General features: G+C 44.0%; 1 protein-coding gene across 3 annotated transcripts in view; it reads left to right on the forward strand.

Moving 5' to 3' along the window:
• GLRA2 (glycine receptor alpha 2) overlaps nucleotides 1–24,439 on the forward strand; it is a 283,807-nt gene that overhangs the window by 37,915 nt on the left and 221,453 nt on the right. For all 3 annotated transcript variants that reach the window (XM_040423302.1, XM_040423305.1, XM_040423303.1), the window contains exon 4: nucleotides 3,555–3,778. In XM_040423302.1, the coding sequence (XP_040279236.1) occupies nucleotides 3,555–3,778 (224 nt within the window). The remainder of the gene's footprint in view (nucleotides 1–3,554; nucleotides 3,779–24,439) is intronic.

Consider the following 24,439-nt stretch of genomic DNA (forward strand, 5'->3'; position numbering starts at 1 on the left):
AGTGAACCACAGCTATGGATATAGAGGTCACTGGTGACAGATTCCTTTTAAAGTCTACATTCACACGAATGTATTTTGTTTCCGTCTCCATTCCATTTTTTAGGCGGATTGGATGAGGACCCATTCATTTGAATAGGTGCGCAAAAAATGCAGACAGCACACCATGTACCGTCCGCATCTGTATGTCTATTTTGCGGACAAGGATAGGCATGGTTACAATGGATCCACAAAAAAAATAAAATGATGCTATATGGATGCCAAAAGGACGTCATCCATATTTTTTGCAGATCAAAAAACACATACGGTCGTGTGAATGTAGCCAAAGTCAATTGAGCATTTCTCACAGAAAGCTGTAGCTTAAAGGGGTTGTCCGGTTGATGAAAATATTTTAAGAAAAGCTCAAGATAGTATAAAATAATTTCATGCTCACCTTACCAATCCCCTGCCACTCCTGTTCCAGCGCGTCCCAGTCCCCTGCTGGTCTCTACTTTCTGCTCCCTCTCAATACACAGGAATGACCGCTCAGACAATCACCTCTGTGGCCAGTGACCAAGATGTAGAGACTAGCTGGAGACCAGGACGCATCAGAATGGGAGCGGAGCGGATTGGTAAGGTAAGTATGACTTATTTTATTATTTTACATTGTTCGAAGCATCAGGCGGACATCCCCTTTAGCACACTGCTTATAGTGTCCAGTGTTATGGTCCACTAAGCAAATATCAAATTATTCCATTCACAATGCGGCTTTTAAATATGTCCTGCATGTCTGTATTTATTGCATGAATATGCAGGTTAATACAGGGACTTGGAAATGAGTTTTCTAGTACAAAACATGAAGTTGCTTCTCACCCCTGAAACAGGAGGTGTCCCTCCTCGTGACATGTCTGTTCTAAGTAACTACATGAACTCCCCATGCAATATCAATTCTGCAGCATCGTTATTATATGTCTCTATATTGTGCCACTCCCCTAGTATTCCTATTAGAAGTTTTTGCCAGCAGTCTGCAATAAGGGTTCTGCTGGGTGTTACCCGTTGAGGGTGTGCTCCTGCACAATCTACCATTGGCAGGACTGATTGGCTAGTATCAGACTATACTAGCTAGACCCAGATGATCCCTTTATTGCAGACTGCTTGTAATTCATCCATAAGCTTTACTTAGGAATAATAGAGGGATGGTGCATAGAGTTATAAGAGCAGATGCTCCAGAACTATTATGTGGTGAATGCAAGTAGTTACTGAAACAGACATGTCAGAAGAGGTGACATCGTTTTATTCTCCATTATCCTTTTCATTGTAATATTCAGCCTCCAGTTGATCGCACTTTTACAAATGTGACAAGTATGTAAAACTCACATACTGTACCACAGCCATTCCAACAGGTCCTATTATAATGAAAGAGAAGAAATGCAGTTTTTTTCTTTTCCAGAAACAGTGTGGGAGAGATTTATCAAACTGGTGTAAAGTAGAACTGGCTCAGTTTCCCATAGCAACCAATCAGATTCCACCTTTCATTTTACAAAGGAGCTGTGATAAATAAAAGGTGGAATCTGATTGGTTGCTATGGGCAACTAAGCCAGTTCTACTTTACACCAGTTTGATAAATCTCAGCCAGTGCCTTTCTGGTCAAGAGTGAGACTGTTTTTGGACAGGAAGCTGACCCTATTCCTAATCGGATACCTACCATACAGTAGACATCTAAAGGGCCATAACTGATGTCATTACAATAATGAAATCCTCTGTACAGCATAGAGCTTGACCTGTTAGAGGTATATGACACGGGTCGGGTTTACATGTTGTGATTTTTTTGCACCATGGAGAAAAACGTATTAAAAAGAAACTCATGCGTCTTAACTGCGAATACTGCAATAGACTATACACAGATGAAACACATTAGTATTGCTCACCTGTAAAAACCACAATCAAAATAAAAAAAAAGCATTTTTTCACATACATTTTATACGCTTTTTTTACCACTGAAAAACTGCCGTGTTTAAACACACCCAAATAGTGCTCCTGAGCGGAGGGGTGCTCCTGCACCATCTGCCATTGGCAGGACTGTGTGTAAACCCACCTAAATAGTGCTAAGAAACTACTATATGTGTTAATATTTTAAACTTAAAATGGTTTAATGTCTAATGTTAAATTTTATGCTAAATGTAATAAACTAATTAATAAATATTCTTTCTTTAGCCAATTTTATATCTAGGATTCTTCTCCATACATTTCCTTGTTAGTTGCTATAATAAAAATGTCTAGAAAATTAGAAGCTTTTAGGTATACATATAAATCAGAATGAATAGGCTATAGTATTCGCCTATTAAAAAAAAAATCTTTTTTTGTGTTCATCATGATCCCCTTTCCCATGGTTGTTATAATCCCTCCAGATGATACAGTAAAGGCTCATTCACACAACCTCTGAGTTGTATAGTCTATGGCTCCTCACCGCTCCTCCATTCATATATAGACATTCACGTTTTTTTCTGTTGGCTTCCTTATTCTATTACACTTGTTGCATGGCTCCTAAGAGAGAACATGTACATTATATGGCACTGTGCTGACGCACCATACGGAAGGAAATATAGGGGGAAATTTATCAAACTGGTGTAAAGTAGAACTGGCTTAGTTGCCCATAACAACCAATCAGATTCCACCTTTCATTTTTTACAGCTCCTGGAAAATGAAAGATGGTCTCTGATTGGCTGCTATGGGCAACTAAGCCAGTTCTACTTTACACCAGTTTGATAAATCTCCCCCATAGTGCCTATTCCTTTCTAGTAACTGCTCTTTACAGTGACATAGCCTATGACTTTACCAGTACTCATTGCTCAATCGGTATACTATAGAGAATCCAGTTATATTATCTAATTATAGAAAATCTAATAATACAAAATTTGCCAGATTCCTAGAAGCTTTGCCATTACCGAATGTTTTAAAAAACTAATACCACATACGTATATTTACATCTCTGATCTTCTAAGTTATCTTAAATCCTAAGTTATTCTGTAAAAAAGTTATGAATGAAAAGAAATTATTACTTCACTGATCGCTCGACGCTGCCGTTCCAACATTGCTCTCCACTTCCTGCTCTAAGCTTGAATCACAGGAAACAGCTGGACTAGCCTTTTTTTATAATAATGCTGTTTAGTCTCTATTTAAAAAAAATTGAGTAGTATTTCCATATCAGTTAGTATACCAGAAGATGCACATCATGTTAATGGGCCTCAAAAAAGGAGTGCTGCAAAAGAGACCAGACTACTGCTACCAGTGCTGGCAACCTCCTCTTTCTGCAGCATTGCAACTACCAGGCTGTATTAGATGCTATAGCAGAAGCACAAAAAAATCATTGTATGAGAATTTTATGTAAAAAAAAATTGTTTTGTGGACCATATTACTTTTGAAGTGTTATTCCTGGAAGAGTATCTTGTATGTATTTTACTTCCAGCGGCACCTGCATAGAATAGAGTGCAGGAGTCTCTGGTAGGGAATACATTGTCACTGTGCACCATCAACTCAGTTATGCTAGAATATTAACTCTTAGCTCACTACTTTCATAGGACTACCGAGTGAATATTTTTTTGAGACAGCAGTGGAACGACCCAAGACTCTCTTATAGTGAATACCCAGACGACTCCTTGGATTTGGATCCTTCCATGTTGGATTCTATTTGGAAGCCTGATTTATTTTTTGCTAATGAGAAGGGAGCGAACTTCCATGATGTCACAACAGACAACAAGCTACTGAGAATTTTTAAAAACGGAAATGTATTGTACAGTATAAGGTAAGGAAAATAGCTTATCTGTGTGTCTATATCCAGGATAGATAGATAGATAGATAGATAGATAGATAGATAGATGATATGAGATACGATCATCTATCTTATTATCTATCTATCCTTCTGTATATCTACAGTGGTGCTTGAAAGTTTGTAAACCCTTCAGAATTTAATATATTTGACCTAAAATTGCAAAAGAGAATGTGGCTCATACAGCAAGACAACAACCCTAAGCATACAAGTTGTTCTACCAAAGAATGGTTAAAGAAAATTAAAGTTAGAGTTTTGGAATGACCAAGTCAAAGACCTGACCTTAGCCTCCCTGGCGGTCTAATTCCTGTAGTATTCTCGTACCCGAAGCGGTACATTCTTCCGGAGCTGCAGCCGGAAGTTCGCGCCGCGCTCTGTAAATGCTCATGCGGACAGCACACTGTGTGCTGTCCGCATGCATTCTTGCCCCGTTCTAATTAACCCATGGTAATCTCGAGTGTGGTTCGGGGTTACCGCTTCTTGCAGTGTAAATTAACCCTGAGCCACACTCAGGATTACCGCTAGGGAGGTTAATGAAGTAATCTCATGATTAATGTAAAAAATGAAAAATCAGACATCATATAGTACATAACAATCTCTTTCTAATAAAGCTAGAACCAGCCCTGTACCTCACATGGATCCAGAGATCTCCCCAGTCATTGCTCTGCTAGATTTATATCACCAATAAGAAAACAAGTGCTGCATAAATGTCAGAAAAATGTATAACCTTTATTTATTCACATAAATTCATAAAATACTGTAGATGGCCATGACAAGCATACACAAATACATCAAATTCACCGTCAGTAGTAACAATATAACATCCCTGTTGGCTCAATATAACCACATCATAAGGGGATCCCAAATCTCTGAACCACTCTATCATATGGTAATATTACATAATAAAGTGCATAGTGCAACCCATATTACCTTTAAAATCACACTCAGTCAAGCGCTAGAGAGTCACATTTGATTAAAGTCTAAACCTACAGGCAGCCGAGATACATAAGTAAACATATTACCGACTAATGATCAGACACCCCGACGCACGTTTCGCATCACGCTTCTTCAAGGGGAATTTTATGTATTTGTGTATACTTGTCATGGCCATCTACAGTTTTTTATATATTTATGTGAATAAATAAAGGTTATACATTTTTCTGACATTTATGCAGCACTGTGCCGTTGTTTTCTTATTGGTGTTTTAACAGTTGTTGTTGGAGACACGGTGTATGCCGGATAGGAGCCCTATTGTGTATTGGGGTTTTAGATTTATATCACGCTGACAGCTCAAGGTAGGTGCTTTTTCTGCTGCATCTCTCCTCCTATAACAGCTCAGTAGGCAGTGGAAGGATAAAGCTGATCATGTGCGGCCATCTCAGTGAGCAGGACAAAGAAATAAGAAAAATAACAACCAGCAGGTGGCGCTATACAGATACATTTTATTGAATAACTCAGTGGCTATGCAAAAATTTAATTACATGCAATTACAAAAGTATTCTGATCCAGGTGCTGGTTTGAAAACTGTAGAATATTTTTCATGGGACAACCCCTTTAACCACTTCCCGCCACACTAACGCCGAAAGGCGTCATTGCTGCGGCGCTCCCAGGCTACACTAACGCCGATTGGCATCATCTCGCGTGAGCCGAGATTTCCTGTGAACGCGCGCACACAGGCGCACGCGTTCACAGGATCGGAAGTTAAGCGAGTGGCTCTTCAGCCTGCCAGCGGCGATCGTTCGCTGGCAGGCTGTAGATGCGATTTTTTTAACCCCTAACAGGTATATTAGACGCTGTTTTGATAACAGCGTCTAATATACCTGCTACATGGTCCTCTGGTGGTCCCTTTTGCTTGGATCGACCACCAGAGGACACAGGCAGCTCAGTAATAAGTAGCACCAAACACCACTACACTACACCCCCCCCTGTCACTTATTAACCCCTGATCACCCCATATAGACTCCCTGATCACCCCTCTGTCATTGATCACCCCCCTGTCATTGATCACCCCCCTGTCATTGATCACCCCCCTGTAAGGCTCCATTCAGACGTCCGTATGTTTTTTACGGATCCACGGATACATGGATCGGATCCGCAAAACACATACAGACGTCTGAATGGAACCTTACAGGGGGGTGATCACCCCATATAGACTCCCTGATCACCCCCCTGTCATTGATCACCCCCCTGTAAGGCTCCATTCAGACGTCCGTATGTTTTTTACGGATCCACGGATCGAATCCGCAAAACACATACGGACATCTGAATGGAGCCTTATAGGGGGGTGATCAATGACAGGGGGGTGATCACCCCATATAGACTCCCTGATCACCCCCCTGTCATTGATCACCCCCCTGTCATTGATCACCCCCCTGTAAGGCTCCATTCAGACGGCCATATGTGTTTTGCGGATCCACGGATCCATGGATCGGATCCGCAAAACACATACGGACATCTGAATGGAGCCTTACAGGGGGGTGATCAATGACAGGGGGGTGATCACCCCATATAGACTCCCTGATCACCCCGCTGTCATTGATCACCCCCTTGTAAGGCTAGCTCCATTCAGAGGTCCGTATGTGTTTTGCGGATCCACGGATCCATGGATCGGATGCGCAAAACACATACGGACGTCTGAATGGAGCCTTACAGGGGGGTGATCAATGACAGGGGGGTGATCACCCCATATAGACTCCCTGATCACCCCCCTGTCATTGATCACCCCCCTGTAAGGCTCCATTCAGACGTCTGTATGTTTTTTACGGATCCACGGATACATGGATCGGATCCGCAAAACACATACGGACCTCTGAATGGAGCCAGCCTTACAAGGGGGTGATCAATGACAGCGGGGTGATCAGGGAGTCTATATGGGGTGATCACCCCCCTGTCATTGATCACCCCCCTGTAAGGCTCCATTCAGACGTCCGTATGTGTTTTTTGGATCTGATCCATGGATCCGTGGATCCGCAAAACACATACGGACCTCTGAATGGAGCCAGCCTTACAAGGGGGTGATCAATGACAGGGGGGTGATCAGGGAGTCTATATGGGGTGATCACCCCCCTGTAAGGCTCCATTCAGACGTCCGTATGTGTTTTGCGGATCCGATCCATGTATCCGTGGATCCGTAAAAAACATACGGACGTCTGAATGGAGCCTTACAGGGGGGTGATCACCCCATATAGACTCCCTGATCACCCCCCTGTCATTGATCACCCCCTTGTAAGGCTGGCTCCATTCAGAGGTCCGTATGTGTTTTCCGGATCCACGGATCCATGGATCGGATCCGCAAAACACATACGGACGTCTGAATGGAGCCTTACAGGGGGGTGATCAATGACAGGGGGGTTATCACCCCATATAGACTCCCTGATCACCCCCCTGTCATTGATCACCCCCCTGTCATTGATCACCCCCCTGTAAGGCTCCATTCAGACGTCCGTATGTTTTTTACGGATCCACGGATACATGGATCGGATCCACAAAACACATACAGACGTCTGAATGGAGCCTTACAGGGGGGTGATCACCCCATATAGACTCCCTGATCACCCCCTGTCATTGATCACCCCCCTGTAAGGCTCCATTCAGACGTCCGTATGTGTTTTGCGGATTCAATCCATGTATCCGTGGATCTGTAAAAAACATACGGACGTCTGAATGGAGCCTTACAGGGGGGTGATCAATGACAGGGGGCTGATCACCCCATATAGACTCCCTGATCACCCCCCTGTCATTGATCACCCCCCCTGTCATTGATCACCCCCCTGTAAGGCTCCATTCAGACATTTTTTTGGCCCAAGTTAGCGGAAATTTATTTATTTTTTCTTACAAAGTCTCATATTCCACTAACTTGTGTCAAAAAATAAAATCTCACATGAACTCACCATACCCCTCACGGAATCCAAATGCGTACAAATTTTTAGACATTTATATTCCAGACTTCTTCTCACGCTTTAGGGCCCCTAAAATGCCAGGGCAGTATAAATACCCCACATGTGACCCCATTTCGGAAAGAAGACACCCCAAGGTATTCCGTGAGGGGCATATTGAGTCCATGAAAGATTGAAATTTTTGTCCCAAGTTAGCGGAAAGGGAGACTTTGTGAGAAAAAAAACAAAAAAAAACAATTTCCGCTAACTTGTGCCAAAAAAAAATAATTTCTATGAACTCGCCATGCCCCTCATTGAATACCTTGGGGTGTCTTCTTTCCAAAATGGGGTCACATGTGGGGTATTTATACTGCCCAGGCATTTTAGGGGCCCTAAAGCGTGAGAAGAAGTCTGGGATCCAAATGTCTAAAAATGCCCTCATAAAAGGAATGTGGGCCTCTTTGCGCATCTAGGCTGCAAAAAAGTGTCACACATCTGGTATCGCCGTACTCAGGAGAAGTTGGGCAATGTGTTTTGGGGTGTCATTTTACATATACCCATGCTGGGTGAGATAAATATCTTGGTCAAATGCCAACTTTGTATAAAAAATGGGAAAAGTTTTCATTTGTCGAGATATTTCTCTCACCCAGCATGAGAATATGTAAAAAGACACCCCAAAACACATTGCCCAACTTCTCCTGAGTACGGTGATACCACATGTGTGACACTTTTTTGCAGCCTAGGTGGGCAAAGGGGCCCACATTCCAAAGAGCACCTTTAGGATTTCACAGGTCATTTTTTACACATTTTGATTTCAAACTACTTACCACACATTAGGGCCCCTAGAATGCCAGGGCAGTATAACTAACCCACAAGTGACCGCATTTTGGAAAGAAGACACCCCAAGGTATTCCATGAGGGGCATGGCGAGTTCCTAGAATTTTTTATTTTTTGTCACAAGTTAGCGGAAAATGATGATTTTTTTTTTTTCTTACAAAGTCTCATATTCCACTAACTTGTGACAAAATATAAAAACTTCCATGAACTCACTATGCCCATCACGAAATACCTTGGGGTGTCTTCTTTCCAAAATGGGGTCACTTGTGTGGCTAGTTATACTGCCCTGGCATTTTAGGGGCCCAAATGCGTGCAAAGTAGTTTGAAATCAAAATGTGTAAAAAATGGCCGGTGAAATCCGAAAGATGCTCTTTGGAATGTGGGCCCCTTTGCCCACCTAGCCTGCAAAAAAGTGTCACACATGTGATATTGCCGTACTCAGGAGAAGTTGGGCAATGTTTTTTGGGGTGTCATTTTACATATACCCATGCTGGGTGAGAGAAATATCTTGGCAAAAGACAACTTTTCCCATTTTTTTATACAAAGTTGGCATTTGACCGAGATATTTATCTCACCCAGCATGGGTATTTGCAAAATAACACCCCAAAACATTTTTTTTTTATCAAAGACATGTAGAACAATAAATTTAGATAAAAATTTATATATGGATGTCTTTTTTTTGCCAAATTTTACAACTGAAAGTGAAAAATGACATTTTTTTGCAAAAAAATCGGTAAATTTCGATTAATAACAAAAAAAGTAAAAATGTCAGCAGCAATGAAATACCACCAAATGAAAGCTCTATTAGTGAGAAGAAAAGGAGGTAAAATTCATTTGGGTGGTAAGTTGCATGACCGAGCAATAAACCGCTAAAGTTGTGGAGTGCCGATTTGTAAAAAAAGGGCGTGGTCACTAGGGGGGTATAAACCTGTGGTCCTTAAGTGGTTAATACAATAGAAATGTTGCGGAAGGACCTGAAGTGAGGAGTTCTTGGGAGAAAACCGACCAACATACAGTATCAGTTGAAGCCGTTTTGTAAGGAAGGAATGTGCTAAAATTCCTCCAAGCTAACTAGCAGGACTAATCATCTATTACTGGAAATGGTTAGCTGCAGTTATTGCTGCACAAAAGGGTCACACCAGATACTGAAAGCAATCGTTCACATACTTTTGTCACTGACTGACATTTGATATTGGGTAATTTTCCTAAATAAATAAATAAATGACCAAATCGAATATTTTTTTTACCCATTTGTTATATTTGGTTATCTTTATGTATTTATTTATGTGAAAATCTGATGTAGTTTTAGGTCACATTTATGCAGAAATATGGAAAATTTGAAGGGTTCACAGGCTTTCAAACACCACAGTATTTACTATCTATGTATCTATCTATCTATCTATCTATCTATCTATCTATCTATCTATCTATCTATGTATCTATCTATCTATCTATTTATCTATCTAAAATAGAAAATTGCTAAGCAGCACACACACTGGTAGGTGCAATTCCTTGGAGCAGATCGCGGACTTGATCCAATTTAAATACGAAAAGAAGAAGCCAAGGCAGCACACAAGTATCCGTGAAAACAAGGGTGTTTATTCCCCCATGTGGAGACAACGTTTCAGCTCTCTCTATGGAGCCTTTGTCAAGCCAATGGCTTGACAAAGGCTCCATAGAGAGAGCTGAAACGTTGTCTCCACATGGGGGAATAAACACCCTTGTTTTCACGGATACTTGTGTGCTGCCTTGGCTTCTTCTTTTCGTATTCATCTATCTATCCATCCCAAAAATGTGGAATGGCTAGAAAAATTGTCAATGTATACAAGTATAGAATAAAACTCTAAAATAGATAGATAGATAATAGATATTTTAGACTTCTTCTGTACTTATATACATTGACAGTTTTCTGAAGTCATTCCACCATTTTCTTTTCTCTCTAGATAATCCATTTTAAGTTACTGTTCCATATCTAATATTTGACAGCTTGTTGCTGCACTCCTAAATACAGTTCTGAACATCGTTTTGCATAAGTTTTCAAAATTTCTAACTTGGGAAAATGTCAAGTACATTACCTAGTTCATTTCACAATGGCACCAACTGCTTTCTATTTCTCAGCAAAATGGCATTTGGTGTCACTTAAGGAAGAGATACCATTCTATCCCATGTAACGGTTTGACAGGCTGCACGCAAGTCCTCTCTTTGTAAAGGAATGTGCTGGTTGATGAGTGTTTGAACAGAAGAGAAAAATATATTCTGATTTAGTTCTTATTTTTAGTTATGTTAGAATTCTTGATTGTTTTATGTATTTCTACAGAATTGTCTTCTACTCAGGAAGATTTTTTTTATACATTTTATAGCTGAGATATGTCATAAATGCTTATAACATCAGCTTGTATGTGGGTGTTCAGTCATATTTAGCTTGTATGGAAATAGCATGACCCTGTCATATGTTTATTTATTAATATATATATATATATGTATTATATAATTTTAACAATGTAACTGCTGAAATGACTTAATTATTCCATAGTAAGCCTTTAATTGGATGACTTATCAGAGACATTAATGGCCAGTGGCATAACTATAGGGGTTGCAACAGTCACAGTTGCCACCAGGTTCACAAGCCAGGGGTTCCACAGGCTCCTCACCACACTATTTTTCTTATATTTTCAATTTTCCTTTTGATGCCTGGCAACTAAGGTATCATAAATCTGAGACACTGGTGTGGGGGAGTCAATGGAAGAAGATTTATGATGCTGGACATCCCCCCCTGTCAGAAAGGAGATCATTAACCTTTTAATGTCAAAAGTAGCAGTAGGTCAGTATATAGTCAAGTAAAGGAAGCTGTGGAGAAAAATGCAGATGGACGGCTGCAAGGGTTACAGTGTTCTGGATGAGAGCACACGCATGCATAGAACTGTACAAAACCAGAATATGGTGTGAAAAGCTCCTCCCTTGCTCAAACACCTTCTGCAGTGTGATCACTGGTTGCTAGTGCTGCATTAAAGGGTCACTTATGCATGCATGGGATAGGCATAAGTAGAGATGGCCTTGCGGTTCGCCTGGCGGTCGTTTTGTGGCAAAGCTCCCGTTCCACCACATCCCAAAGATGCTCTATTGGGTTGAGATCTGGTGACTGTGGGGGCCATTTTAGTACAGTGAACTCATAGTCATGTTCAAGAAACCAATTTGAAATGATTCGAGCTTTGTGACATGGTGCATTATCCTGCTGGAAGTAGCCATCAGAGGATGGATACATGTTCTCATTCTGTTTACGCCAAATTCGGACTCTACCATTTGAATGTCTCAACAGAAATGGAGACTCATCAGACCAGGCAACATTTTTCCAGTCTTCAACAGTCTAATTTTGGTGAGCTCGTGCAAATTGTAGCCTCTTTTTCCTATTTGTAGTGGAGATGAGTGGTACCCGGTGGGGTCTTCTGCTGTTGTAGCCCATCCGCCTCAAGGTTGTGCGTGTTGTGGCTTCTCAAATGCTTTGCTGCATACCTCGGTTGTAACGAGTGGTTATTTCAGTCAACGTTGCTCTTCTATCAGCTTGAATCAGTTGGCCCATTCTCCTCTGACCTCTAGCATCCACAAAGCATTTTTGCCCACAGGACTGCCGCATACTGGATGTTTTTCCCTTTTCACACCATTCTTTGTAAACCCTATAAATGGTTGTGCGTGAAAATCCCAGTAACTGAGCAGATTGTGAAATACTCAGACCGGCCCGTCTGGCACCAACAACCATGCCACGCTCAAAATTGCTTAAATCACCTTTCTTTCCCATTCTGACATTCAGTTTGGAGTTCAGGAGATTGTCTTGACCAGGACCACCCCCCTAAATGCATTGAAGCAAATGCCATGTGATTGGTTGACTAGATAATTGCATTAATGAGAAATAGAACAGGTGTTCCTAATAATTCTTTAGGTGAGTGTATATAGTGATCACCTGGAAGCCAAGGGGCTAGGGGCTAGGGGCTTACTAGGGCCATTTTTATATAGGGTAAGGCTCCGGACGGGGTCGCTCTTATCAGGGCGGGTGGTCTGTGGTTAGGCTATCAGGGCCAGAATAGCACCCCCTGTAGGGCAATATCAGGGACAGTTCTTTGCCCACCCTGTCCTTCAATACCACATCATCATCTAGCCCAGGGATAGATGTTTTTTGCTTTCCCTCCGGGATTCATGGATGTGCACTGGAACCCCCCGGATTGTGGTAGGACATATGGTTTCTGATTTGGTGCCGCCGAGCACCTGATTTAGTGCTGTTGAGCACTTGTTATTGCCTACCACATCTATGCTTTTTGCTTAACTTTAATAATTTAATTTATTTTAATTTTGAGGGATATCTTCTCCATTCACACGTCCGCAAAAATGGATCCGCATCCGTTCCGCAATTTTGCGGAACGGATGCAGACCCATTAATTTTAAATGGGGCCGGAATGTGCTGTCCGCATCTGCATTTGCGGATCCGCACTTCCGCATCCGTGCTTCTGTTTCCCGCCAAAAAATAGAACATGTTCTATTCTTGTCCGCAATTGCAGACAAGATTAGGCAGTTTATATTATAGTGACGGCGATGTGCGGTCCGCAAATTGTGGAATGTACATTGCCGGTGTCCGTGTTTTGCGGATCCGCAAAACACTTACGGACGTGTGAATGGACCCTCATAGTAACATTATTAAAGGTCACGTTTTATCTTTATGTATATTGTAATGGATTGCCTTCCTTGTACAATGTTATAATATACTTTCTATGTTAGAAAGTATATTATAGTGCATTTGTATTGTGCGGCAGTTGTGTGCGGTTCTGCTGCGATACTGCAGGTATATAGAGGGACAAGCGTTATTGGAACAAATAATTTATACTGGTGTGATATACCTGTCGCCCCCCAAAAAAACTGATTGAAGCGGGGTGTTATATACCAATATACTTTCTTTATAGTGCATTTGTGTACTGTATAGTGCATTTGCGCATGCGCGTACGCAAAAATTATATTGCCGATATTTTGCATTGAAAAAAATAATGAATGGAGATCGCAAATTCAAATAATACATCTGTATGTCACTGTCCATGTTGTGGGACTATTTGGGCACTTCTAGTAATTATTTCTTGGCTGCAAATATGAGCTGAAGGTTTTTCAGGTTCACCTGCCATTAAAATTAATGCGCCGCGCGAATGAATGAATGCGCCACCGCGAACTTGCGGTTCGCGAACATTTGATCGCGATCGCGTTCGCGAACCCTCCCGGCAGATGTTCGTCCATCACTAGGCATAAGGCCATCCTTCATATAAGATAGGGCCAGGGGCTATCCATAGTACTCAGTATATTGGGCAGACTAGATGGGCCAAATGGTTCTTATCTGCCGACACATTCTATGTTTCTATGTTTCTCACAGCACATGTGTATATGGAAAAGATCATTGAGCTATACAGGAGATAATACTCATGGTTATATGTATACTACTTAGAGTGCTGGTGGTGTAGGGGTATCCAGTAACTAATGGGAGGTCGATAGAAGGACCTAAAGCCCAAATAGATCAGATTTGGCTGTTCACGCACTGGATGAGAGCACACACACGCATAGAACTGTACAAAAGCAGAATATGGTGTGAAAAGCTCCTCCCTTGCTCAAACACCTTCTGCAGTGTGATCACTGGTTGCTAGTGCTGCATTAAAGGGTCACTTATGAGACTCGCTGATGCTGCTACAAAGACACGGGCAGGCTGCAGATGGCAAGCACGAGGACTAGTTGTGATTGGGGCTTGAACTAACTTTTTGCATCAGGGATGTGAGCCCTTACTAACATGGCTGTTGGTGACCAAATGGCTATGGGTATAGCACTAATGCCTGATTACCATGGATCCAACAACTACAGTATACCCTCAGTAATCATTCAAAGTGATAGCAGCACTAGGGAAACAAAATTGCACACCGATGCCTCTTGGGGTCTATCAGATCTCACCTTGGTGGCACTGTAAAGGGGGAATATTAATCACCAATATTTATGCAAATATCGATAATTAATATTCATAAATGGGAGGAGCCATCTAGTGATAACTCCGCCCATTTATGCCTTTATATAATAACAACAATACCTTCGCTATACTTTACACTGATCACTATGCTAGCTGCATGCGCCTTACTAAACTAACTATCGCCAATAACCACACGCCACACAGATAGTTATAAACCAAACACAGTATTTATTACTAACAATACACTACGCACGCAATACTAACAATACAGCACTAAATATACAACCCTAAACTACACTACACATTCCCAATTCCACCCATCAACTAACTACACAGTTCACACATACAAGTAATATTAACAATAACCCACCCATCTGTTCTCACTGTCCCTACGGGGTTAACGGTGGCACTGCAAGGGAGTGCAGGCCACAGACACTATAGATTCAGCACTGCAAGGGTTACTTGCAAGTGAGTGCTGAGGTTTACCAGGGGTACAGCACGGATCAGGGACACAGCAGGGAGTGGGGGTAATCAGGGGTACTAATAGGGCCACAGGATCAGGGGTACAACAGGGGAATACAATAAGGCAAGGGTTTGGGGGATCAGGGTGTCCAGTAACCAGTGGCACAGGATCAGGGGTACAAACAAGGATACAATAAGGCAAGGGTTTGGGGGATCAGGGTGTCCAGTAATAGATACAGTGGGGGTAACCACAAATACAATCAGGGGAACCAGTGGCACAGGATCAGGGGTACAAACAAGGATACAATAAGGCAAGGGTTTGGGGGATCAGGGTGTCCAGTAACACGGCAAGGGTAAATCAGGGCCCAGGGTCACATCACATCAAGGACACAAATATAGGGGTTACAGGACCAGGGGTGATACTTAGGCCTTATCCAGGTGGTCATCATGGAGCTCCTCTCTCCTATGCGTCTCTGAATCTAGTCTGGTTGCAAGAGAAGGCACCTCTGTCCGGTTCGGGGTTTTATAGCCCAAAAGCAACCCCCTCCTCCTTCCTCAGGCATGTGACATCATAGTGTGCCTTAGTCCCCCCTCCTAGTCCCAAAAATGCTGGGAGTAATGGGCATGGCCATGGGGCAGAAAAACAGGTTTTTGATGGCTCTGATTAGAAGGTCCCCTCACAACGGTGCCACAGAGTCTGATTGCTTTGGGCCTGAACAAAAGGGGACTAGATGCTAATCAGCTGTTATCCTACAGGCTATCAGTCTCTAAACAACTCTGTTGATAGCAGTTGGAATTGCATATATACATATAACACATACAAAACCGGGGGTATGAATGGGCAGCAATAAGCCCACATACATACTGTCATGCTGAGATAAGTGTATATACATAGACACGTGTGCAAATACATACACACATATCTATATATACACACACCCTCACATATATCTGGGGCCAGGAAATATATGCTAACTATAAGGGGACACACATATATATATATACTAATATAAGGGGGATTATAAGGGGGCACAGCTTCCAGGGACCACATATTTCCCACAGGGGCCAACATGAGCCCCTGGGGATCACCATGGGCAGACGTGCGCAGATGCTGGGCACATCTGCGCACATCGTCCCATGATGCTATGTCTAATGTATGCACAAATATACCATACATGCCCGCACGTGTTTGCAGGCATGCATGGATATATATGCATACGTCTTAACCGTTCCTCAACAATCCCCCTGTTGTCGGAATATAATACGACAATATAATGGGGGAACGGGTTGAGATATATTTGCCCCCCTTCAACTCCATCTTTGGTGGAAGTTCAGGAAGAACTGTAGTGCACACTGATCTTTAGGTACTTAGACATCCCTCATCCAGCTTCCTCTGACCTGCCCTTCACCGTAACCTCCTCCTCCGTCCACAGGATACACCGCCTACTTCTTGACATCTTTAGGATACCACATACCCACAGTCTCTCGGTAATTCTGCCGATCTTCAGGTATCTTCGTCCCCCCCCCCCCTTCTGGAGTGGGTTCACCCTTACAGTCTTTACCTTTCTATAACAGTCTCTTGGTGTCGGCCACCCCCACTTTGGAGTGACCACACCCCCACAGTCTCTCTGTAATTCTGCCGATCTTCAGGTATCTTCGCCCCCCCCCAATTCTGGAGCGGGTTCACCCTTACAGTCTTTGTCCCAACTTTCTTCTATCCAACGTCTGTTTCCATCTTGATGGGTGCAGTTCTCCCGTGGACAGATTAATAGGTCTTTACAAGGCAGGTCAAACTCTTAAGCGGTGAGGTCATAGTACCTAAATTCTACTGCGGAGAACACCTCCGCCACACTACACATCCAGCCCTTCCCTTAAGAACCTCACCGTTCCAGGGTTCAAGGTGGCAAATGAGTGATGCCTGTCCCTATCGTGACCTAACCTTATCCCCATTCACACAAAACACATGTCACATCCCTCCCAACACCACCAAATTCCATTAAATGTGTGTACCCATAGAGACTCATGCAACTTGGCATATCTCTACACCTCCAAAGACACAGGTAGGTCGCAGACCCCTGTGTCAACGGGAAACGACTATAGGATGCAAATGCGTACAGCCGAATATAGGCTGTCACACATTTGTACCTAGAGTGTCTATGGGTACGCAATCAACCGACAAACAAAATCAATAAATACAATACAATGTGCTATGGGGTTTCGGGGTAGTACAAGTTATACGTCCCGAACCCTCATAGGAAACAAAGTGTGTCCATACAATATTTGGCTTCAGGAACAATGTTAGCGTTATGTCCTGAGCCTCCTCCTCCGGATAGTTCTGTAAAGTTCTGTCTGGTTCTGGTGTATTTGGTCAGTAAGTCCCTTGACCCTCCGATTACGATGACCAGAACCAGAAGAAGTTTCTTCCACCCGAATGTCTCCCAAGTCTTCCTCCAGAGCCTTAAATAATGTTCCCGCTGGATTATGGCACAGTCTTCTCTAGAACACCTCTAGGCAGAGGTCGCTTAGTTGCCAAAATCCAGTGGGATCCTCTGGAGCTTCACAACAGTGTCAGGGGGAATAGCTGGTCTCTTCTGTGGCGTCTCCTGGGTTTTTCTTCCGCTCCATATAAAATCACACCTATGGCAGAAGAAAATACCAGGCGCTCCCAGGGGAATTTCTCCCCTAACAGTGCAATTAATGTGAATTTCCAGCACCAATACCTTTGATCCATGGGTAGAGAAAGGCATCGAGCTGCCCTTTATCTCACAGGACCCCTCGTCATCCCAACACTGGTGTCTGAACATCCTACCTTCAGAGGAGCGTGTCCCTCTGCACCAACAGATAAGGATGGCCACCCTACTAGGTTAGGATAACTGGAGTTCCGTGGACAAAGCACCATCTTGTTATTGATGGTACCGCATCCCTGTCCACTCATGTGCACCCAGGCTGACCTCCCCCTGTGATCCCATCCTGTGGGGGCCCGCAGAACCAATGGCATAGTTATGCCCTGGCTCCCCAGGACCCCACAACACAAGAACACAGTCCACACTCTGCTGCCCAACACTCTGCGTCCAATCCCTATGAGAGCTGTGCTACCTGACCGGACTAGAATTAAGTGCGCAACACAACATTACACCAATGTTGTCTGTCCGCCCCAGTCCCCAGCGCAACACAGCCCTACCGAAAACCTGGAGCACAACAGCGTTATCTGTATCGATCCGAGACCCTGGCTGCCCAGAATAAAATCACATCATCCTTTGTGTAGGATTTCCCGTGTGAAATTATCTGCTCGCAAGCCTATACGTTCTCGATCCACAGTATAACACTGTTCCACTGCAAGGGGAAACAGAATGAAACAGACAGCAGATGGGACTTACACCACTACATAAATCAGCATGGTGGAACACATTCGTAGACAAGGACTACCACCACCAACACCAAGAAAAACTCACAAACAGATAACAAAAACACACAACATGGACATACACAGGGAACACACGGTGTAACAAATAGTACAGGGGTGTCAAATGTTGCCTAGCTTGGCCACTCTGACCCCTCAGCAGCTGGTGATGCTGCCGAGAGGTAACCCCTTTATGGCCAAGCTGACTAGACCCCACTGCCCAATTTGTTACCTGGCTGATACTGTTGGACACATTGCAATTACTTGCACCAGGGCAATTCCTTGCAATGTGTCCTTTGTTCCCACACCTGAAACACGTGACTTGGTTTCCTGTCCTGTGTGTTATGTTCCTATCTGTTTTGCAGTGTCTCGCTATGTGACCTAGGCCACCACAAGCAAAACATCTGATGTTTGCTCTGCATGGCCCAGGTCCATCTACACTGCAGCCGTGCTCCCTTCTCCTGAATTGTTCCATCCTCAGGGACGCACTCTTCACCACAGTTCTTTTTCCCAAAGTCAGGGAAAAATCTCTGTTAGTCTGGACCGGCTTGACCTGATGATTAGACCGGTCACAGACTACTCTCCCCCCTTGTGGCCCTGCACAGGGCAACATTTTGGGAGATTCCGACCCTGGCTTTATGGAAAAAGAAAGGGCAGGCACCAACTTGGTGATAACCTGTTGCATGCCAGACATTAGCTGGGACCTTACAGCAACCTGAGCCTTCAATTTGGCTACCGTCACGTCAGTAGAGGCAGTCCGCTCCTTGAAGGCTTTGACTTCAGTATAAGACTGAGTCAACTTAGCCTCAATTTCCTCCTTCTGCCTCTGCAGCTCTACCAACTGTGACTCTATCCTAGCCACCTGCGCATCTCGGTCAACAGTAGACTGCACATTCTCTGCCAGCTGCGCCTGCAATGTCGAAACCTGGTCCGAATTACTGGCACAGCACTGGCAGTGAATGGCCGGAGGAATTGTCTCCGTTGACCGAGACACCAGCGCAACTTCCTTTGGCTTACAGATGCTAGCCTCAAACGTATGAACGAGTTTGGCCAGCATCCGAAGCCGTTTGGTGGCCTTGTTCAAAACCGTCCGTTTGTTAACACAAAGCTTGTCGTAACTACAAGCCTGTGCTAACAAATCGGACCACAGCATTTCTGCTGACTTGTATGTAGTGGGGAGGATGGGGTTAAATGTGCTGTGTTTGCTCAAGTGTTGCAGTGTGGGGAAGTCCATACTCACCGTTTGATGAGTGTCCATCTTCTCCTTGGCGCCGTACCTCGCAGCTGCTTGGAAGAAGTCCATTTTCCCATATCGCCTCTTCCCGACCAGCCTGACTTGTACGCCGCTCCCACGAAGATGGATCTCCTCCAGTGACGTGTGCTCTTCTCCCTTGCAATCACTTGAGCGATGCTTGTTGGTGCTGTACTTTTCCGTGTCTTCTTACCCCAGCGACGGTGACCGTGTAAAGCAAATACAAAAATATTAATTCACAGAACAATTATAGATTCTCTGCAAAAGATTTTGTTTTATTTCTGGTACTCTAAGGGAAGTATCGCTTCTCCTGTACGAATTATCGGGTCCTAGACGCACAGACACTCCGCTGACCGCGTCTCTCCTGCCCGCTAATTCACAGTACTAGCGACCCTCAGCCTTCAGACCAAAAATAAAAGCAGAATCCACGCAGTGGGCCTGGCTCGCCAATGTAAAGGGGGAATATTAATCACCAATATTTATGCAAATATCGATAATTAATATTCATAAGCACTAAATATACAACCCTAAACTACACTACACATTCCCAATTCCCCCCATCAACTAACTACACAGTTCACACATACAAGTAATATTAACAATAACCCACCCATCTGTTCTCACTGTCCCTACGGGGTTAACGGTGGCACTGCAAGGGAGTGCAGGCCACAGACACTATAGATTCAGCACTGCAAGGGTTACTTGCAAGTGAGTGCTGAGGTTTACCAGGGGTACAGCACGGATCAGGGACACAGCAGGGAGTGGGGGTAATCAGGGGTACTAATAGGGCCACAGGATCAGGGGTACAACAGGGGAATACAATAAGGCAAGGGTTTGGGGGATCAGGGTGTCCAGTAACCAGTGGCACAGGATCAGGGGTACAAACAAGGATACAATAAGGCAAGGGTTTGGGGGATCAGGGTGTCCAGTAATAGATACAGTGGGGGTAACCACAAATACAATCAGGGGAACCAGTGGCACAGGATCAGGGGTACAAACAAGGATACAATAAGGCAAGGGTTTGGGGGATCAGGGTGTCCAGTAACACGGCAAGGGTAAATCAGGGCCCAGGGTCACATCACATCAAGGACACAAATATAGGGGTTACAGGACCAGGGGTGATACTTAGGCCTTATCCAGGTGGTCATCATGGAGCTCCTCTCTCCTATGCGTCTCTGAATCTAGTCTGGTTGCAAGAGAAGGCACCTCTGTCCGGTTCGGGGTTTTATAGCCCAAAAGCAACCCCCTCCTCCTTCCTCAGGCATGTGACATCATAGTGTGCCTTAGTCCCCCCTCCTAGTCCCAAAAATGCTGGGAGTAATGGGCATGGCCATGGGGCAGAAAAACAGGTTTTTGATGGCTCTGATTAGAAGGTCCCCTCACAACGGTGCCACAGAGTCTGATTGCTTTGGGCCTGAACAAAAGGGGACTAGATGCTAATCAGCTGTTATCCTACAGGCTATCAGTCTCTAAACAACTCTGTTGATAGCAGTTGGAATTGCATATATACATATAACACATACAAAACCGGGGGTATGAATGGGCAGCAATAAGCCCACATACATACTGTCATGCTGAGATAAGTGTATATACATAGACACGTGTGCAAATACATACACACATATCTATATATACACACACCCTCACATATATCTGGGGCCAGGAAATATATGCTAACTATAAGGGGACACATATATATACTAATATAAGGGGGATTATAAGGGGGCACAGCTTCCAGGGACCACATATTTCCCACAGGGGCCAACATGAGCCCCTGGGGATCACCATGGGCAGACGTGCGCAGATGCTGGGCACATCTGCGCACATCGTCCCATGATGCTATGTCTAATGTATGCACATATATACCATACATGCCCGCACGTGTTTGCAGGCATGCATGGATATATATGCATACGTCTTAACCGTTCCTCAACAGGCACTACACAGCCATTTGCTACCAATGGATCAGATGGGATAAGCGGACACTCCTGGCAACACTGCTAGACTGTGTTGTGCCTATTGAATGAGGGGGTGGCGCACTGGCTTCTCTGGTGCGATTTGAACCTGTTTCATGCACTGCCCCTATAGGTTTTGCCTTAAGTCTTCCATAACCTTGCACTGGGCTAATATGGGAAAGCAACTAGGGATCAGTCACACCCTTTCACCCTGCGTTAGGCATTTAAAAGCATAATCTGGTTATTGCTTTTTTTCTTGCCTTAGTATGAGTACATATTTTGCAGACTCTAAAGCAGGTAGCCACAACTTTTGATTTTATCGTTCATTACTGGGTTCAATCTCTCATTTCTCTTCCAAGCATATAATATCGATGTATGGTACAAGAAACAAGACAAAAGTCAATAGGTCAAGACAAGGATCTACAGATCTTTTGGCCAACAGTACCAATAATGAGCATTTATGCCAATACACAATATTTTTCCAGCTAGAATATGGAATTATGTTGTATGAATGAAAACTGTATCAGACACAGTGGAAAATGTCCTTAGCAATTTACTGGTGTCAATGTACATATTAGATGTAATGGTATTCATCTGCCCCTTCCATCATGTAAAATACTGTATGTGCAATTTACGTTCTTAGAAACAATTAGCCTTTAAAGCTAAGCTTTATGGACAATTTTACTAACGCTAACCTACAAATTATATAATAAATTAGTCTATAAATATACGTATAGATGCATCTGCTACTGTTCACATGAATCAAATACACAGGGAAAATATGGGGTTGCAGTTCATCTAGTATCTGCATTGCCAACATAATGTCACGGATGGTGTACAGGAAACAAGACAATGCAATACAATAATGACTCACTGGATCACAACTAAGGAACAAAAGGGAGACCCCTACATGAGAACTGCCACTCTCCCTAATTGCTCAGCCTATGCGAACACCCCAAAGGTGGATGGGCGCATATCCACGTACCTCGGCTATCTAATACCTGAAGACCCTACAATAGTGAGGGGACACGACCACCGGCTCCCTACACTAGACACAGAGGGAGTCAGGGTCACCTGAAAATCCAGCAGACAGAAAATTAAAGGAACAGCACTTATCTTGCAGAGGACTGGGAAATAGAAACAGCAAGCACACACACTCCAGGAAGTTGTATAAGCCGCAACCTAATGCGTCATGGGGAGGAATTTAAAGGGAAGCAATCAGTCCAACTGCATGACAGCTGAGATAGACTAACGAGATGAGGAACTTAACCAAAACAAAGAAACTCAAGGAGGAGGATCTGGAAAGCTCCTGTCAGAGCTTCTCAACTGTCTGGTTGTGACAGTACCACTCCCTCTACGAGTGGACTCCAGACACTCAGGACTCACCTTCTCAGGATGGGACCTATGGAAAGCCCTGATGAGACGAGTGGCCTTAATGTCCGTCACTGGGACCCACATCCTTTCCTCAGGACCATAACCCTCCCAATGAACGAGGTACTGGAGGGAACCGCGGACAAGAGGAGAATCCACAATCATAGAGACCTGAAATTCAAGATTTCCATCAACCATAATCGGAGGAGGAGGCAAAGGCGAGGGTACAATAGGTTGAACATAAGGTTTCAATAAGGACTTATGAAAAACATTATGGATCTTCCAAGTCTGAGGAAGATCAAGACGGTAGGCAACAGGATTGATGACAGACAGGATCTTGTAACGCCCAATAAACCTAGGACCCAACTTCCAGGAGGGAACCTTCAATTTGATATTCTTGGTAGACAACCACACCAGATCACCAACATTCAGGTCCGGACCAGGCACACGTCTCTTATCTGCCACACGCTTATATCTCTCACTCATGCTCTTTAGATTATCCTGAATCTTTTGCCAAATAGATGACAAAGACGAGGAGAATCTGTCCTCATCAGGTAAACCAGAAGACCCCTCTCCGGAGAAAGTCCCAAACTGCGGATAAAACCCATATGCACCAAAAAATGGTGACTTATCAGAGGACTCCTGATGACGGTTATTTAAAGCAAACTCAGCAAGGGACAAAAAAGAACACCAATCCTCCTGATTCTCCGCCACAAAACAGCGCAGATATGTCTCCAGATTCTGATTGACGCGCTCCGTCTGGCCATTCGACTGCGGGTGGAAAGCAGAAGAGAATGACAACCGAACCCCCAAGCGAGAACAGAAAGCCTTCCAGAATCTGGAAACAAACTGCGTGCCCCTATCAGAGACTATGTCTGAAGGAATACCATGCAATTTGACAATGTGATCAATAAATGCCTGCGCCAGCGTCTTAGCATTGGGCAAACCAGGAAAAGGGATGAAATGCACCATTTTGCTAAAACGGTCCACCACCACCAGAATCACAGTCTTCCCCGAGGAACGAGGCAAGTCTGTTATGAAGTCCATGGACAGATGTGTCCAAGGACGGGAAGGAATGGGTAAGGGAAGGAGAGGACCTGATGGCCGTGAATGAGGGACTTTGGCACGAGCGCAAGTCTCGCAAGCTGCCACAAAACCCTCAACCGACTTACGAAGCGCAGGCCACCAGAATCTCCGAGCGATGAGATCCAGTGTGGCTCTTGCCCCCGGGTGCCCAGCAAGGACCGTATCGTGGTGTTCCTTAAAAATCTTGTGTCTCAAAGCGAGAGGCACAAACAACCTCCCAGGAGGACAAAGATCAGGAGCCTCTGACTGGGCTGCCTGCAACTCTGCCTCCAATTCAGGAAAAAGAGCAGAGACCACCACACCTTCAGCCAAAATGGGACCCGGGTCTTCAAAATTCCCACCTCCCGGAAAACAACGTGACAGGGCACCCGCCTTCACATTCTTAACCCCAGGGCGGAACGTGACAACAAAATTAAACC

The sequence above is a fragment of the Bufo bufo genome, chromosome 3 (genome assembly GCF_905171765.1).
Source record: "Bufo bufo chromosome 3, aBufBuf1.1, whole genome shotgun sequence".
Classification (NCBI taxonomy): Eukaryota; Metazoa; Chordata; class Amphibia; order Anura; family Bufonidae; genus Bufo; species Bufo bufo.